Source organism: Sminthopsis crassicaudata, chromosome 4, assembly GCF_048593235.1.
Source record: "Sminthopsis crassicaudata isolate SCR6 chromosome 4, ASM4859323v1, whole genome shotgun sequence".
NCBI lineage: Eukaryota > Metazoa > Chordata > Mammalia > Dasyuromorphia > Dasyuridae > Sminthopsis > Sminthopsis crassicaudata.
In genome coordinates, this window is record NC_133620.1 from 55,662,991 (window position 1) to 55,682,064 (window position 19,074).

The window sequence follows — 19,074 nt, forward strand, 5'->3', positions numbered from 1 at the left end:
CAACCCAAGCAAGGGCATTTATTTGGGCAAGGGGCGATGTACCCAAAGGCTCTTTTCTTTAAGGAAGGCAGCAGCTCCCATTGAGTTTATATAAAGGCAAGAGTTTATATAAAGCAAAGCATCTTAAGCTGTTAGTCACAACCCCATAATGAGGTCCTGGGTTACTAGGTAGAGTTGGCAAAAGAGTGCCTGAAGTACTGATAAAATTACCCCCTGTGGCAAGCAGGAAAGGGCACTGATGGGGATTAGCTCAAGTCCCATCCTTTCTGGAGGTTCTGGGCATCTTGCTGTGTCCAGCCTGAAATCCAAGTTACATCAAACCCTCAAGGTTAAATTTCCCCTATAAGTCTGTCCATGGCCCATGCCATCTTTGTTGAACCCCTTTTGGGGTTACAGCCCACATAGCTCACCACAGCACTCTGTCTCATGGTGTCTCTCCCCTCTCTCCTCCCCTATGTCATGTTCCCACCATGCTTCATGGTGGCTTTCTCTTTCTTATACCTAACTCTCTTAGGGAGCTAAATTCCTCTATGCATTTAGCCTGCCAGCTAAGATCATACTCCAACCTCATGGGGTTCCCTTTATCCTAATTAATTGTTAATTCCACCAGGAAACTTGTCTATTCATTGTGATTTATTATGTGCTCTCCCAACTCTATTTCATATTTACCATTCCTGGTATCTACTGTATCTCTTCATTTTGTCTGTAACTTTGTCTCCTAAAATAAATCTACCTACCTTTTGCTACAGAAATTGGCCATTGTGAATTCTTCCTCATGATTGAATCCTATTATTAGGACTAGGAATTACTACCCTAACATATCAGTCATCCATAGGGATCATATAACTGAATGTAGGGGTCCCAAAAAACTTGACATCAGATTTCTGAACTTACAATGACCAAAAATTAATTCAAAATCAAGCACATAATGAAACCGAGGTGCTTCTGACAACACTTGCCCACATTGCATCATGCAAGTCTGCACTATATGCTGTCACATCACTTGATGCTAACAAATGTTGTCAGAAATACTTCAGGTCAGATACTAGACTATTGTATGTTATGAATTGTGTTCTTCTTATTGTATATACAAAGTTTTCTTCTTTTACAGAAACAATAGTTTTGTTACAGAAAATAAAAGAATTTTAATATTTTCCTATCATTATTCATCAGTATGTATCAAATTAACATATCTTTAAGTTGTATAGTGTTTGATTTTTAAAACTGCTGTTATCTTTCTTTTACAGAAACATGTGTTTAGTTGAAGCAAGTAAAGACAAAAGCCCTTTAATATTTCTTGACTATCACTGCTGTATGTGTATCTAAGTGTGAACATCACACTTTAAAAAATCAAGCACAAATATAATTTCTTAAATTAAAGTTAGTATCTATTTGAAAAATTATTAGCAATACTTATTTATAGTTTAGGATAAAAATGATCACTAAAGCTCTATTTGAATATTAGCTATTATTGTTATTAATCTATCTTCCTCATATTTATCACATCCCTTCTTTTCCTTTCCCTTCCCACCATCCCAATTCCAGGCACTATGCTTAATACCACAATTTTTTTCATTTCAAAGTCTTTATTATTCCCACAAATATGATACAGACAGGTACAATACTATCTTCACCTTTGTAGGTGATATTTCTTATGTGACTACTTATCTTTTTCACATTTCTGAAGAAACAAATTATGATTGTTTTGTAAGTCTACACTATAATAATTGTTTAATAATTTATCAATTTAACAATTAACAGAGAGAAATTGACAAAATATGGAGCTTACTACCTTTATAGACCCTATCTTCCTCCTGTACCCTCAAAAAAATGGGAAGGCAAAAATGCTCAAACAGAAACAATGTGTAAGTGCTAGGAGAATTCAGCCTGCCCAGAAAGGAAGCTTAGAAATTATTTGGATGATGAAAATGACCTTACTTTCCAAGTTCTTCAATCTTGCTCATAAAAATGCTAGTAGTTATCCATGATAGTAATTTTAAATCGGAATTTGTTTTGTTCAACTTTCTTTATTTTGTTGTCATCAAATTCGATTTCGTTCCACCTTGGAAGACGCAAGACTATTTGAAGCCAGCTGTCTTCCTCAGACACTTCATCAGAGTACCACCATCTCTGAGAAAAGGGAAAGGGAATTCAGAATGAGTTCCCTGTGACAAATTCAATAAGTATTTTTATTTTATAAATATTCTATATGACCTACTACTAGGCTTTCCAAAACAATGGAATTGGTAAGACAATTGTTTGACCACTAAATTTCATGCTGGATTTGGAGACAGGAAGAGCTGAGTTCAAGTTCCTGCTACAGAAATTAACTAGTTGTGTGACCTTGGACAAGAAAGACACCCTCCCACCCTCACTGCCTCAGTCTCCCCATTGGTAAAACAACTAGAGGCATTTATAAAGTACTTAGAAGATTTCATTTGATCCTCACAATTACCCTGGAAAGTAAGTGCTATTTTTATCCCACTTAAAAAATGTTTTTTATTAAAGCTTTTAATTTCCCAAACATATGCATGGATAATTTTTCAACATTAACCCTTGCAAAACCTTGTGTTTCAATTTTCTCTCCCCTAGATGGCAGATAATCCAATATATGTTAAACATGTTACATTTAAATTAAATCTAATATATGCATACATATTTATACAATTATCTTGCTGCACAAGAAAAATCAAATCAAACAGGAAAAAATTAAGAAAATAATATGCGAGCAAACAGCAAAAAAAAGAGTGAAAATGCTATGTTCTGAACTACACTCAGTTCCTACACTCTTTTCTCTGGATGTAGATGGCTCTCTTCATCACAAAATTATTGGAACTGGTCTGAATCATCTCATTTGTTTCTGAAGAGAGCCATGTCCATTAGAATTGATCATCATATAATCTTGATGTTGCTGTGTATAATAATCTCCTGGTTTGTCTCATTTCACTTAATATCAATTCATGTAACTCTCTCCAGGACTCTCTAAAATCATCCTGCTGATCATTTCTTATAGAACAATAATATTTCATAACATTCATACACTATAACTTATTCAGCCATTTTCAACTGATATATCCCAATTTTATATATGAGGAAATTGAGGGAAACAGATATTAAGTAATTTGCCCAAGCCACAAAGCAAGATTTGAACTTGGGATAATAATAGTACCCACCTCACAAGGTTTTAGTCATGATTAAATGAGATGACATAGCTTTATATAAATGTTAAATATTATTATTATAACTATTCTGTTGTATCCTCTGAAATGCTCACAAATTTTTAAAAGTAATCAAATACAGACTAACCCACTTGCACATTTTCTAGTTTGCTAAAGATAGATGACCTTCCACAAAGTAGGTTGGCTTCCTCTGGCATAGTCCAGTTTCCAAAGTATTTAAAAGGGACTGGCTATACAGAGACACTATTGAAGTGGAGAGTAGTAAAGAGTTTAGTGTAAATGACAGAATTCCCATATTATAGGGAAAAGGAAGGATTGAATTTGTCTTTCTCAAATCAATATCCAGTACTCTATTCATTTAATTTTAAATTTAATTTAATGAGAGGCAACATGACATAATTGAGAGCTGACTTTGTAGTCAAGAAAGCTGAATTTAAGTCCTATTTTTTCCTGTTCTGAGTAATTCTTTGTAAGTCACAATACCCTGCAATGCTTCAGAAAAGTCTAAGGCTATAATTCTAAGCTAGTGCATTGGTAGAGAAAGTTCTTCCTCAAGAACATCCTACAGCCATGAAATCAAAGGCCTGTTAACATAACTTAAACATTCTGTTCCCCACTGCTAGACTGTACATTAGAGTCAACAAACCCCATTTCCCATTCCCAGTTTCCTTTATTTACTTTGCTTATATTTATCCAACTTCTTTCCAGTACATTTCCTTGGACTTCACAGATCTGTAAAGCTGTTCTCAGGAAAACATTACAGTTCTCCTCATCACCCATTAGTATGCATGCATAAGCCATCAGGTGGTAAATCCTTGGGTGGAAGATAGGACCCGTGGAACTTTGAGCTACCAAATTCTCCAGATTCTGATGAAAGAATAGTAGATATCTAGTTTAGAAAAAAAAGAATCTTATACCTAAAAAAATTATATTATACACAGTTAAATCAGTGGAATCACAATGATGTACATATTCAAAGATGGTTTGATTTCTGTATTTATTTCACTCATATCAAAAAAGTTTCTATAAAAAGAATTCAGAAGAAGACACAATTAAATTTGTGAAATATTATATGGTGACCATAACGAATTGACAATCCAGCCAGTTCATGATTTTGTGGTTGTTAGTGGTGCTGAGGAGTTTTTCTTGGGTATGTGCTTGTCCTCCTTGAGATGGATTTTGAAAACTAATGAGTCAAGTCAAACTATTGTAGATATGTGCAAGATAATATGCTAAGTGCTGTGGAGGCTATAAAGATGAAGAAGAATAGTCCTGCTCCCTAAGAATCTTATGATTTAATTAAATTGGGATCTCTTATGTGCCAAGAACTGTGCTAGATGCTAACAAGCATACATACTCCTTTTTTCAAGGAGATTATTTACTAATGTCAGGTAATATTATGTTGGCAGCATGATTATGTATATTTTCTATTATAAAATATTAACCTTAATATTATTATCTGTTTCTATGTGTGTTGCCTCAAGGAACAACATTGATTCTATTATCCTTTGTAGCAAGCCGATTATCATAATGATTCCAAAGAGGGCTAATCTGTAAATCTATGCTATTCTTTCTATTGCTTTCTCTTAAAAGCAGCTTGGCCTGGAAAGACAGATTTTCTTTAAAAGTTAAGATTCAGAGATCTCTCCAATTGATAAATGGTCAAAGGATATGAACAGACAATTCTCAGATGAAGAAATTGAAACTATATCCACTCATATGAGTGTTCCAAATCACTACTGATCAGAGAAATGCAAATTAAGACAACTCTGAGATACCACTACACACCTGTCAGATTGGCTAAGATGACAGGAACAAATAATGATGAATGTTGGAGGGGATGTGGGAAAACTGGGACACTGATACATTGCTGATGGAGTTGTGAAAGAATCCAGCCATTCTGGAGAGCAATTTGGAACTATGCCTAAAAAGTTATCAAACTGTGCATACCCTTTGACCCAGCAGTGCTGCTACTGGGCTTATATCCCAAAGAAATACTAAAGAGCGGAAAGAGATCTGTATGTGCCAAAATGTTTGTGGCAGCTCTTTTTGTTGTAGCTAGAAACTGGAAGTTGAATGGATGTCCATCAGTTGGAGAATGGTTGGGTAAATTATGGTATATGAAGGTTATGGAATATTATTGCTCTGTAAGAAATGACCAGCAGGAGGAATACAGAGAGGCCTGGAGAGACTTACATCAACTGATGCTAAGTGAAATGAGCAGAACCAGAAGATCGCTGTACACTTCAACAACAACACTGTATGAGGATGTATTCTGATGGAAGTGGAAATCTTCAACATAAAGAAGAGCCAACTCACTTCCAGTTGATCAATGATGGACAGAGGTAGCTACACCCAGAGAAGGAACACTGGGAAGTGAATGTAAATTGTTAGCACTAATATCTGTCTGCCCAGGTTACATGTACCTTCGGAATCTAATGCTTATTGTGCAACAAGAAAATGGTATTTACACACATGTATTGTATCTAGGTTATATTGTAACACATGTAAAATGTATGGGACTGCCTGTCATCGGAGGGGAAGGAGTAGAGGGAGGGGGGGGATAATTTGGAAAAATGAATACAAGGGATAATATTATAAAAAAAATATAAAAAAAAAAAAATAAATAAAGAAATGCAGGCTTCCAGGCAGCAACCAAGATCACTCATTGGTCAAGTGCTTATGATCACCCCCTCATGTTGGATAATAAAGTGAGGCTAAGGGATGAAGAGACAAAAAAATGGCTGAGGGTTTTCCTATGTACTGAGTCACCTCTGCATGTTGGGTTTGACCATCATAACAAAAAAAAAAAAAAAAAAAAAAAAAAAAAAAAAAAAAAAAGGCAAAAAAACAAAGTGGAGGTCTACTAGATTGCTTCCTATAATTAAGCAAATGAACTTACAATCTACAGTTCACAACTCTTGGCCTTAATATACAGATTTTATAATCACTATGGAATCATAGCAGATTTATACAGATTGAAATAAAATAGTGATCTAATTAAAAAAAAAAAAAAAAGATTCAGAGATCTATCACTTTAAAAAATCACTAATCTTCTCCAAGCTCATCAATATCATGGTGGGAAGAGGAGTGGCAATGCAACGCACTAGCCTAGCCAAAATCATGACTTTTTAACATGGATTTTGAAAGTGATGTTCAGTTTCCTTTTTTCTTCCTTTTAGTTTCAAAATCAAATAAGAGTGCTAAAGGAAAAATTAGATAAAAAATGAAAGCCAAAGAAGAAAATTATGAAAAGTCAGCAATTTGATAAGCACATGTAAAAAAAAATAATACTGGAGAAAAACAACTGTCTTAATGAAAAAAGAGATGCAAAATTCATTGAAGAAAAGAATTCCTTAAAAAACAGAAGTAGACAAATGGAAAAACAGATACAAAAGTTCACTGAAAAAAATAATTCCCTAAAAATTAGAATTAGGCAAGTGACAGCTAATGAATCACTGAAATACCAAGAAACAATAAAACAAATTCAAATGAATGGGGGAAAATAGAAGAAAATGTGAAATATTTCATTGTAAATTATAAAGGACTCAATAATGTTTAAATGTTTACCTTTTTATATGGTAAGATAATATATGTATCTTCGAAGATCTTTGTCATTATTAGGGCAAGTTGGAGTCTATATAGAAAAAAGTTATGGGAATGAGTTGGTTATATTGGGATGGTATGAAAAAAGATGATTAGAAAGAGAGATGCCCTGGGAGAAAAGAGGAAGATGGAACAAAATATCTCATATAAAAGAAATGTGCAAGGAAAGAGGGAAAAATATGATGAGGGCAATAGCCCCTTTGATATTCCTTGTCTGATCTCCAACTTCCTTTGGGTCTGATCTTTAATTACAAGATCTTGTCAAACCACTTTGGGCTGTACCCAGTCCCCCACTGGATCTGAGCTGGCTTGGATTTTCTCAACCCCCAACTATCTGCTCAGGTTTTCCCAAAACAGTTTCTTCCTTATCTGAAAAGCCCGCCAAGAATCTGGCCTTCCAGGAATCAACTTGGGCTCCACCCATATGCCCCTCCAAGCAGATAAAAACAGCAAATGTAAAATCATCCTTTGGCAAAGAGTTGAAAGATGCCAGCAAACATGCTTTGCATCAGAGACTTTCTGTCCCGCCGCTTTCGGTGTCTTCCTCTATCTAATGCCTTTTACTAACCAGACTTTAACCTTGCTTCCAAACCTTGCACTCGGTTCATACCAGCCTTGTGCCCGCCTACTGGCATCCCCTTGCAGGCAGTTTGGTCTTCCTGGAGGCCAAACGTCTGTCTATACCTTTACTATCAAGACTGACTTTGTTTCCATAAAGCATTGAGTAACAAATTCATTTGCTACTGAACCCACCTGGTAGTGGGAAGGAGAGAGATAATCAGACCCAGGAGGAAAGGAACTGACTTATGTCGGTTTAGAAGCTCAGTTTACTCCTCATCAAAATAGTGTAGGTAAACAATGATTGAACCTCACTTACATCTAAATTGGCTTTTAAAACACACACATACATACACATATTCACATTGATAATAGAAATCTATCTACCCAACAAGGAAGTAAAAAGATGGGCAGGGAGTGGTAGGGTGATAGAAGAAAAGACAGATTAAAAAAAAAAGGCAGTGCTCAGAAACAAAAAAAGACTAGAAAGGAGGGGCAGGATAAAAAGAGAGACATATTTACTTATAAAGAATGTCCCGCCTCATCATTTCTCCACTAGGAAGGTATATTTAATTACCCCAGTGTGGGGGCTCTAGAAAGCAACGATATGTTTTGTAACCCCAACTTGGGGGCTCTAAAAAGCAGGACACAACAAAGAAGAAAAGAGGATATGCGCAGGGAAATGCGCATTTAGAGATCATAATTGTAAATGTGAATGGAATGAACTCACCCATTAAATGAAAGTGATAGAATAGATTAGAAATCAAAATCCTATAGGTTTACAAGAAACATCCTTAAAATAGAAACACACTCAGAGTCAAAATAAGAGGCTAGAGCAGAATCTATTATGCTTCAACTGAAGTAAGAAAGGTTGGAAGTAGCAATTATAATCTCAGATAAAACAAAAGCAAAAATAGATTTAATTAAAAGGGATAAGCAGGAAAACTACATTTTACTAGAAAGAGCTATAGACAATGAAGTAATATCAATACTAACATATATGCAGCAAGTGGCACAGCATCCAAATTCTTAAAGGAAAAATTCATTGCAGGAGGAAATAAGATAGTAAAGTTATACTAGGCAAGTCACTTAACCCCAGCCTCAAAAAAAAAAAAAAAAAAAAAAAAAGAAAGTACCAGGGTGACACAACTAGGAAGTGTTAAGTGTCTGAAACCAAATTTGAATTTGGGTCCTCCTGAATTCAAGGCTGGTGCTCTATCCACTGTGCCACCTAGCTGCCCCCCCCCAATTTCTTTAATTACAAAAATTTTAAATAAAATATTAGTCAGTGAGATTGTAGCAATATATAACAAAGATTATACACTGTAACTAGGTAGGATTTATACCAGGAATGCAGGGCTGGTTCAATATTAGGAAAACTATCATCATATGATCCATTATCAATGACAACAACAAAAACATATGATATCAATAGATGCAGAAAATCTTTTGGCAAAATACAATACCTCTTCCTATTAAAAGTAATAGAAAGCACAGGAATCAATGGAATCTTCCTTAAAATGATAAGCAGTATTTATCTAAAAACAAAAACAAGCATTATCTTTAATGAGGACAAATCTTAAGTTTAGGAGTGAAAAAAGGATGCCCATTATCACCACTATTCTTAAATATCAGACTAGAAATGTCAGCTATAGCAATAAGAAGAAAAAGAAATTGAACAGATAGTGAGGAGACAAAACTGTCACTTTTCAGATGATAGGATTTCAAAGTTCCAGGATATAAAATAAATCCATAAAAATCGCCAGTGTATCTAAATACTGTCAACAAAATGTCCCAGGGAGAGATAGAAAGAGAAATTCCATTTAAAATAACTGCACACTAGACAATACTTGGTAGTTGACTTGCCAGGATGAACCCCGATTTATATGAACATAATTATGAAATTTTCACACAATTAAAGATGGGATTGAACAACTGGAGAAATATTCATTGCTCATGAGTAGATGAAGTGAATAAATAAAAATGGTAATTTTCTCTAAATTAATCTATTTGTTCAGTGCTCTACCAATCAAACTCCCAAAGAATTATTTTATAGAGCTAGAAGAAATAGTAATAAAATTCATTTGAAGAACAAAAGTTCATTAATATCAAGGGAATAAATGAAAAAATGTGAAAGAAGGCTACCATATTTCAGATTATATGAAAAAGCAGTAATCATCAAAACAATCTGCTCCTGGTTAAGAAACAGAGTGATGAATCAATAAAGTAGACTAAGTACATATATAAGTAGTAAATGACCATAATAAAACTAATGTTTGTTTGATAAACCTAGACATCCAAACTTTTTGGGGAAAGAACTCAACATTTAACAAACATTTCTGGGAAAACTGGAAAGCAACTTGGCAGAAACTAGGCATAGACCAGCATCTTACAATGTGTACCTAGATAAATGATTTAAACATAAAAGGTGATATAAGTAAATTAGGGAAGCATGGAAAAAATACACCTGTTAGATCTGTGGATAAGGAAAGAGTTTATATCTAAACAAGATAGAGAAGATTACAGAAAGCAAAATAGATAAATTTTGATGATATCAATTCTCCCTCCCCACCCCCCAGGCTGGGATTAAGTGACTTGCCCAGGGTCACACAGCTAGGAAGTGTTAAGTGTCTGAGACCACATTTGAACTTGGGACCTCCTGAATTCAGGGCTGGTGCTCTATCCACTGCGCCACCTACCTGCCCCTGATTATATAAAATAAGCTTTTAGCAAAAACAAAAATGCAGCCAAAAATTGAAAGGAAAATAGAAAACTTGGGGAAAATGTTTAAAGCAAATTTCTCTGATAAAGGCCTCATTTCTTAAAAATATAGGAAATTGAGTTAAATTGAAAAATAAGAATGATTTTTTGGTTGATAAACTATGAAGAGGCAGTTTTCAGAAGAAAAAAATAAAAGCTATCAATAGTTAGATGAAAAAATAGTCTAAACCACTACTCAGTAGAGAAATGCAATTAGAACAACTCTGATAGAAGATCTCATTCATACCTCTCAGGGTGGCTAACATGACAGAAAAGGAAATGACAATGCTATAGATGTGGAAAAACTGGGACATTTTTGTACTACTACTTGCATTATGAACTGATTCAACCATTCTGAAGAACAATTTGGAACTAAGGTTTATAAAAGATCCAATCAATATCACCACTAGGTCTATATCCCAAAAAGATAGGAAAAAAAGGTGGGTGTGTACCACCTATATGTACAAAAATGTTTATAGCAGTTCTTTTTTTTGTGGTGGCAAAGAACTGAAAACAGAGGGAATGCTCTTATTTAGGGAATGACTGAACAAATCACATATGAATATGTTAAAATACTCTGTGCTATAAGATATGATGAGCAGGATGATTTCAGAAATATCTGGGAAGAATGATGCAACATGAAGTAAGCAGAACCAGGAAAAAATTGTACACAGTAACTGCAATATTGTAAGAATGATCAATTGTGAAGGATTTAGCTACTTTGATCAAGACAATTCCAAAAGATCCATGATAGAAGATGTTATCCACCTCCAAAGAGAGAACTCTTGAGTTCAGATTGAAGCATACTTTTTTTTTATACTTTCTCAATTTTTTGTTTTGTTTTGTTGGTATTTTCTTTTGCAACATGGTTAATATAGAAATATGGTTTGCATGACTTCACATATATAATCAATATCAAATTGCTTGCCTTCTAAAAGAGGAGGGAGGGACAGAAGAAAGGAAGAGAATTTGAAACTCAATTTTTTAAAGTATGTTAAAATATTTTACACATGTAATTGGGAAAAATTTAATGAAAAAAAAATATATTAAAGCATCAGCTTGGCCCTCGTGAAGAAATATATAAGAAGATACTTCATGAGGTTTGTTTCATGTGTTGTTCCATTTTGGTGAATTTCTTTTCTTTCCTGTTTTAATAAAAATTCTTCCTTATAAGAGATGGCTCTCATTAAAAGGGGAGAGAAAGTGAGATGTGCAGGGAGACATATAGGAAATTTTTAAAAAATACAAGGAAGTTCAATAAAATACATTTTTTAAAATTGCAAGGGTTTCTTGTGCCCAATGTTCCTTTAAAAACAAATTCTAGTGGTTAAAAAATTGAAAAGTGGTGATGTAGAAATGGAATTAGAGGAACTAGGTTAAATTTAGGCTTGGTTATTATATGACCTGTGTCACCTTTGGACAATTTATTTAAACTCTCTGTTATTTCATCTTTAAAATGAGGTGATTGGACTTGGTGCTAAGATCCCTTTTATCTCTAAATTTGTGATCCTAAGTATTGAAATATATTATTTCTAGAAATACAATTTCCTAGGCATCGAGGTGATAGAGTGTATAAAGAGCTGAAGGAGTCAGGAAGACCAGAGTTTAAATACTGCCTCAGAGCCTTACTAGCCATTGAAAGTCACAACCTTTTTCAGGCTCATTGTCTTTATGTCTATAAAATGGAAATAATAATAGTATCTATTTCAGGAGCTGCTTGTGAGGATCAAATGAAATTAACATATTCAAATCTTAGAGAACAATGTAAATGCTAGCTATTACTAAAATAGATTATTCCTGGAATGGTGTATTTTTAATGATTTCAAATATTTTTGGAAATTTGTCTGAAAAGAATTCTTCCTCTTGGCTACTTCGATAATTTTTATAGATGAAGAAACAAGTTTAGAAAGATTATGTGACTTGACCATAGTGTATATAGCTAACTAATGAGATTTGGGATTTGACTTCCAATCTCATGACTTTGGGTTCAGTATTCTTTCCTTTCTGGACATCATTCCAAAGATTCCAATGTGTTATCATATTGGAATGGTAATATGGAAAGTATACATTAAATTGGAAGTAGTGATTCTCAGACATGATTTGGAAGTTTGCTTGCTCGTTTCCTGATTTTGCTATCATTTGCCTCCATCTTCTACAAAGTAAAATGAGAATTGGGAGAAATCTGGTTAACTGGTTAGGGGTGAAATGGGGTTGGGGTTTACTTATTTCACTGTAATAGGTTTTGGTAAATTTGTAACATTAAGGTCAATGTGCCTAGGCTCCAGGCAACAAGCAAACACAGGATGATGAGGTAACTGGAAGTTTAAATAAATTGTCCAAAGATGGCATAGGTCAATGACATTCCTTAGTTGGGGATTGATGATAGGGACATAAGCTAGGACAAAGGGGTCATGACCTCTCAAAATTAGAAAGTAAATGAAGAGCAGTTGGTTTAAAATCATAGGACTACAATTGAAATTAAGAGAGATAACTGTAATTTTTAAAAAATTATTTTACCTTGGAACTGCACTGTCTAAACACTCTGCTAGTGAAATAGCCAAGTTTGAGGCAATGCTTTTCTTATTGGTAGTTACCCTTTCAGAACAATGAAAACATAACTCACAAGATTAATTGAAAATCCAAGTAATATACTTTAGGTATACCTAAGTAGTATCCTCTGCTGTTATGCTAACTGTCCTGAAAGAAAACTCAGCAAAATACAAGGAAGGAGTCACCTTGAGTAGTTCAACTCCAATATCCTGGACATTCTCCATTTGTTCTTGAATTTGTTTTTGGAGGCAAAGAACCTGGCATTCCATATACCTACTAAATCCCTCACAGAAAAGGAATGATGGAGTCTTTCTGTGGACCAGCTTTTTAGCTCTGTTGAAAAATACTTCAAAATTTTCCCACTCCTCATGTCTAGCAAACCTAAATCACCAATAGAAGGAGAAGGAGGGAAAAGTAAGGTCAGCATCACAATTGAGGTCTCTTGCTTTTATGAATTCATTTTTAGTGAAAATATGCCTTCCAGAAACCAGGCCCCTGGAAGTCACCCTGGGCCAACCCAACTGTGGGGAAAATGCAGTTTCCATGTTGATTTCTGGCTGGAGTGAATTCTGAGCCTATTTTATTTTATTTTATTTATAATTTTTTTCACAGTATATATGCATGAGTAATTTTTTTTTAATAATATTATCCCTTGTATTCATTTTTCCAAATTATCCCCTCCCTCCCTCTTGAGCCTATTTTAAATAGCACATCCCTCCCATCTTGATTCTGTCAAGTAGGAAGTTGATGATAAGGGAAGTAGGAAAGAAGAGCCAGTATGAATTGGTGAATTAGATACCCAGAAGGCAAAAGGGAAAAATTAGCTCCATTATCCAATTGCTGGAGGGCTGTATTCCAGGAGATTATGACCTCTAGGGCTCACAGTTAGCCAGAATTTTTTAACATGATTTTGGGTTAATTTTCTTTCATCTGATCTCTTTCAAAGCAGCCAAATAAATGATAGAAAATAAATGTTAGAATTCTAGAAGGAAAAGTAGTGAATATTTTCTAAGGTTCCTTTTTTAAGGTTCCTCTTGGCTCTCACTCTTGCCAGCACTGGTGGCACTTTCATTCACTAAGACCCAGGGTGGGAATGCTGGAATATTCATTGGTCCCCACTATTGTCTCAAGGCTTTCCCTCTACCACTATCAATTAGTAAGTAATCTTTTCCCCTTTGAAGGAATTCAATAAATATGAATTTATTGACCAACAGAGATTCTGGTAGCTGTTGTCTACAGACCTCCTACCTTCCTCAAAAATTCAGTACCTGGCTCATAGCCTTTCTTTCCTTTCCAAACCTGGCCTTGTAATAGACAACTTCAATATACATATTGATATTCTTTCATATTGATATTCTTTCAAACATCATAATCTCTTAATCCCTCAATTTACTTAATTCCCTTGACCACCTTCTCTTACCCTATATCAAAGCTATCTATAGCTCTACAGTCATACTCTTTCCATCACTCACAAATGTGCCACATGAACTCTAAAATTCCTTTATCTAATTATCGTGAGGTAATTATTATTCCATTTCTTCCTCTGCCTTTCAACCCTAAAACCTGTTTTGTTTTGTTTTTTCCTTGCTGACCAGCAATCTTTACATTCTTCAGATCTCTCCCTTTCCTTTTCCTATCTTGATCTCTTGGTGAGCCAGTCCAACCCTACATTGTCTTCTTTTTTTAAATGTCTTTTCCCTTGTATCCTAAAACCCTTGCCCTCCTTTGCTCCCGCCATCTACTTCTTTTGTCTTTATGTACTGCTCGACAAATCTGGAGAAAATCATGAAACATTGCCAATTGGATCCACTACAAATTTATGTTCTCAATTAGACCTTCAGTGCAGCAAGGTAATTCTTCTATACTTCCCTAATGGAGTCACCATTCCTCAAGCATTCCATAGCTCGCTCTTCTCCTCTTCTCTGGGCTGAGTGCCTTATCTCATTTCATTGAAAAAAATTTGAGACCATTCTCAGAGAGCTCTCTTTTGCCCCTCATATAACTTTCCCCAATATTTCCTCCTTAAACCTTGTCTCACATTAAAAGATAGGGGGCCCTTTTCTTTGTCAAGGCAATACCCTTCATGCACAAGTGATCTCATTCTAGTCCATCTTCTCCAGTAGTTCCACTATCTATTTATTAAATCATTCCCTGTCCTCTTGCTGCTTCCATTTTGCCTACAGATATGCTCAATATATCCTGTATTTTCAAAATATTCATCCACTCCTGCTATTTATCATTTCATATCCCTCCTCCCTTTTGTATCAAAATTCAATGAGAAGACAATTTACAATAGGTATCCCTACTACCTCTCCTCTCACTCCCTTTCTTAATTAACTCTTTGCAGTCTTTACTCATCATTCAACTGAGATCATGCTTTTTGAAGTTTGAATGATCTCTCAATTGTCCACAGCAGTACAAAGCTTCCATTGTGAAAGCATCCAGCAAAGAGGAGCTCAATAGAGAGATCAAAACAGCAAAGGACCCCACATGGATGGAAAAGGCAGCTTGTCTACTGACATCACCAGAGGACATCAACAGTTCTGTAGAGACAGTGGTCTTTTTCTAGCCAAATCTCATTGTCTTTTCTCCATTCTCCTCCTTCCTGATCTCTCCACAGCCTTTGACACTGTCAATCATCCTCTTCTCCTTTATACTGTCTTCTTCCAAAGGCAGTGGTGACATTGTTCTCTCCTGATTCTCTTTTTCTCTTGCTGGATATTTAAGCCTGATAACTGTGCCTCAAAAAATCTCATCTTGGGCTCTCTCTTTTCTCTTTTTCCTCTAGCAATTTCACCAGGCCTGATGGTTTTGACTATCATCTTTATTCAGATGACTCACAAATCTACTCATCCAACCCTTCCTCTCTATCTCCTGTCTTACATCTGCAACTGCCTTTTAGATCCCTCAAACTGAATATAGTGTAGAAATCTTAAATTCAGCATATCCAATTGAACTTCTATTTTCTCTCAAACTCACTGCTCTTCCTAACTTTGGTATTATGTTGTCAAGGGTATCACCATCCTCCCAGTCACCCAGACTTGCAACCTAGGAATAATCTATGGCTCCTCACTCTCTCTCAGTGCTTCCTTACTCCTCAATACCTAATGATTTCTTGGACCATTTCCATAATTATTTCATTTAGTTTTCATCTTTATAACCATAAAGGTCCTGTTGTCTCTCAGTTGTAATCCTTCTCTGGGAGGAGGTTTCTTTTCTGTATAATCTTTTCCTCTGTGAGCAGATTTCTTTGTTTTCTTCTCCAGCCAGCCTCTTCTTCTTTTTCCCGAATCCTGGCTCTGAATCTACTCCAGCTCTTGTCCTTCCCCAATCCAGACTCCTTCTCCAGGCCGCAGTCCCAACTCTGGCCCAGACTCGACTCTTCTTCCTCCAGAGTAGACTACTCCTCTTGGCCTAAGTCTGTCCTAGAGTAGACTCCTTGCTCAATGCTGTCTTCTTTTATCCTCCTAGAGAATGGGCATGTGAGAACTCAAGGGCTTATGGGAAAATTACTTCAACCCATGAACTTGCTCCTTTTAAAGGTTGTGTAAACTCCTTTTCATATGTAAGCTCCTCCTCAGAAGTTTAAAGGGGTAAACTCCCCTTAAAAGCGGTAACCAAAAGTGTGAACTAGAGAATTGTTAAGTACCATCTTAGCACTTAGTAAGAATCTAACAATAACCTCTCTCATATTTTCCATCCTTCCTCAAAATATCACAACCTGGCCCTCATCACTTCACAATTGCACTATTGCAAAAACCTGTGGATGGTATCCTTGCTTCAAGTCTCTCTCCACTCCTTTCCATTTTTCACTCAGCTGTTAACTTTCCTAAAATGTATCTGACAGTATCACTCCCCTATTTAATCAACTCCAGTGGTTCTCTATTGCTGCCAGGATTAAATATAAAATCCTCTTTGCTTTTCAAAATTCTTCCTAGCCTGGTCCCTTCATACCCTTCCAATCAACTTCCAACTTACTCCCCTCCATGTACTCTGCACTTTTGTGATACTGGCTTTCTTGCAGTTCCATCTCCTGCCTTCAGACATTATCACTACTTGGATATTGGCTTTCACTCCCCATCCCTTCCCCCTGGCTTTGCTGGCTTTCCTCAAGCCTCAGGACTGGGTTTGTCTACATATCATCTCCCCTGTTAGATAGTGAGCTCTGTGAACTACATTCCATGAGCAGGATCAGTCTTTGCCCCCTCCTTTTTTTTTTTTTTTTTTTTGGTATTCAGTGGCCAGAAAATTAACAAATTCCAGTAGATAGTCTTATCATTTGATGTTTTCAGACAATGCTTATTACTGCCCGATAACTGCCTGAGTTTATCATCTCTGACCCCGCTATTTATTCCTCTTCCTATCTCCTTTTCCTCCTTTTCCCATTTCTAATAATTGTGATTACCTAGTCACCCATGATTGTAAATTCAGGATTGCCTTTGATTCCTACTTCTCCTGAAACATTTCATTGTCAAAACTTTTTGATTCCAGCTGTCCCCTCTCATTTCTGCCCAGTCCCTTTCATATCCAATGTGATACTTCCTCTAAAGAATTAGCTTCCTAACATCTCCTTAATCCTTAATTCTCCTCTCCATTCCATCTTGCATATTGCTGTTAGATGAATCTTTATAATGCACAAATCTAATCTAAATTTCACTGCTCAGAAACCTTCAGTAGCCTACTAATGTATGCACCCTTTTGCCTGGCCTTCAAGGCTCTCCATAATCTGGTTCTAATCCATTTCTCAGTTCATTTCAGTTTAATTAATCCCTTTTTAGCCTTATCTTATATTGCTCCATCTAGAACACTGCCCATCTTCTGAATATGCCCTTCATTCTCCTGCTTTTGAACCCTTCTTCATATAGTTCTCTATACTTATAATGTACCTGTTGACATTCCACCCACCCTCACCTTCTAGACTTAGCCTTCCTTGTTCTCCTCCATTGGGAAGTGATTTCTTTCTCATTGGATTTCAAAACACTTCACATTCCTCTCATATCAATCCCACAAAATTGTAAACTTCTTAAAGGAAAGAACTAGATTTCATTTATTTTTGGCTATAGCCTAGCATTTTGCTTTATTCATAGTGACATTTAAAAATATTTGTGTGTTGAAAAAATGAGAGAGACGCATATGTAAGCTTTGTGTTACCAGATTGCCACATCCGAATAAAGAGCCAGTAACAGGCCACTGTGGAATTTGAGGATTTTGTTATCTTCTCGGTCGTTTATGAATTCCAGACATTCTTCAAAGGTCCTATAAATAAAGCCTATGAAGGACAGGAGAAGGAACATTTCACTTCAGGTTCCCTTTCTTACCTTCATAATTATCCCTGAGAGAGTTTCATGAGAAGCAAGGTGGTGTTCTTGATCTGATCTTTAGGATGGTTTGAAACCAAAGGTGGCACCTGTGACATGATGTGCCACAGATTAATGCTCTTTACTTGATCTAAAGTCTGTGGGAACTTGGGCAGGTCTTTTTGTTCCAAAGTCTGGAAGACCTAAATTTCTATCCCATCATGTTCTAGTTATTCTGTTAGCAACATTTGGATTCCTCTCCATAATAGCAGAGTAGGACCACTCTGGGAGCTAGGTGATTAAATTGGACTCTGATTTAAGGTGTGCCCTGGAAAAGTCTTCAGGAAAGGAATTATACATTATTATCTTCTTGATGTATGGCATCACTGAAAGCATACCCCATCACAAATATCCAATCTATCAATCTGCAATTTTGTCTGAATCTCCCACCATTAGAATGTTATTGGGTTTGGGGTTTTTTTGGACCTAGAACTTTGGTTACTAAGAAGCCCCTATTACAATATATGGGAAAAGGAATGTTGTACAATGGGTCTGAGCTGGGCTAAAACCATTGATTTAGAACTAGAAGGGGGTCTTACCTTTTCAGGTCACTGAAGCCAACCATCTCATTTCACAGATGAGGAAACTTGAATTCCAGATATGAGGCCCCAGGATGTGCCCCAGGTCAGGGAAGTTTCAGTGAGTATCCGGGGAGGAATTCTAACCCAGTAATCTACCCCCTGCTATCTAATCTACCCCCTGATATCCAAGATTCCTTTGAGCCCTTCTATTTTATGATTCTGTGGTTAAGGTATCTGCCTAGGACTTCCTGATGTGAATTTTTTTAAAGCAGATTTCCTAATGATACTTTTTTTCCCTCCTAGAATTTTCCAAACCATAGAATACAGAGAGATGCTACTCCCCTTCTTCCCTACACCTCTGTCCCTCCTGTTCCAGGCAGGGATAGCCTCGTGTGCCCTTTTTCTTCTACAGCTTCTTGATGTCAACCCCACTACCCAGCAACTGATGGTAACAGCTTCTCTTCCACCCTCATCTCTTCTCCACTAAAAGCTAATTCTTGAGGAAAGCCTTTTGAGATGCATGTCCTTGTTACCCTCTTCAGA

At 36.0% G+C, this 19,074-nt stretch overlaps 1 protein-coding gene across 1 annotated transcript in view; it reads right to left on the minus strand.

The window, feature by feature from the left end:
- Positions 1–1,891: 1,891 nt before the first annotated feature.
- Positions 1,892–19,074, minus strand: part of ADCY10 (adenylate cyclase 10) — a 113,489-nt gene continuing 96,306 nt past the window's right edge. The window contains exons 30-33 of the mRNA XM_074266511.1: positions 17,805–17,922; positions 12,839–13,034; positions 3,858–4,046; positions 1,892–2,130 (exon numbers count right to left, since the gene is read on the minus strand). Coding sequence (XP_074122612.1) covers positions 1,972–2,130; positions 3,858–4,046; positions 12,839–13,034; positions 17,805–17,922 — 662 coding nt within the window. The 3' untranslated portion in view covers positions 1,892–1,971. The remainder of the gene's footprint in view (positions 2,131–3,857; positions 4,047–12,838; positions 13,035–17,804; positions 17,923–19,074) is intronic.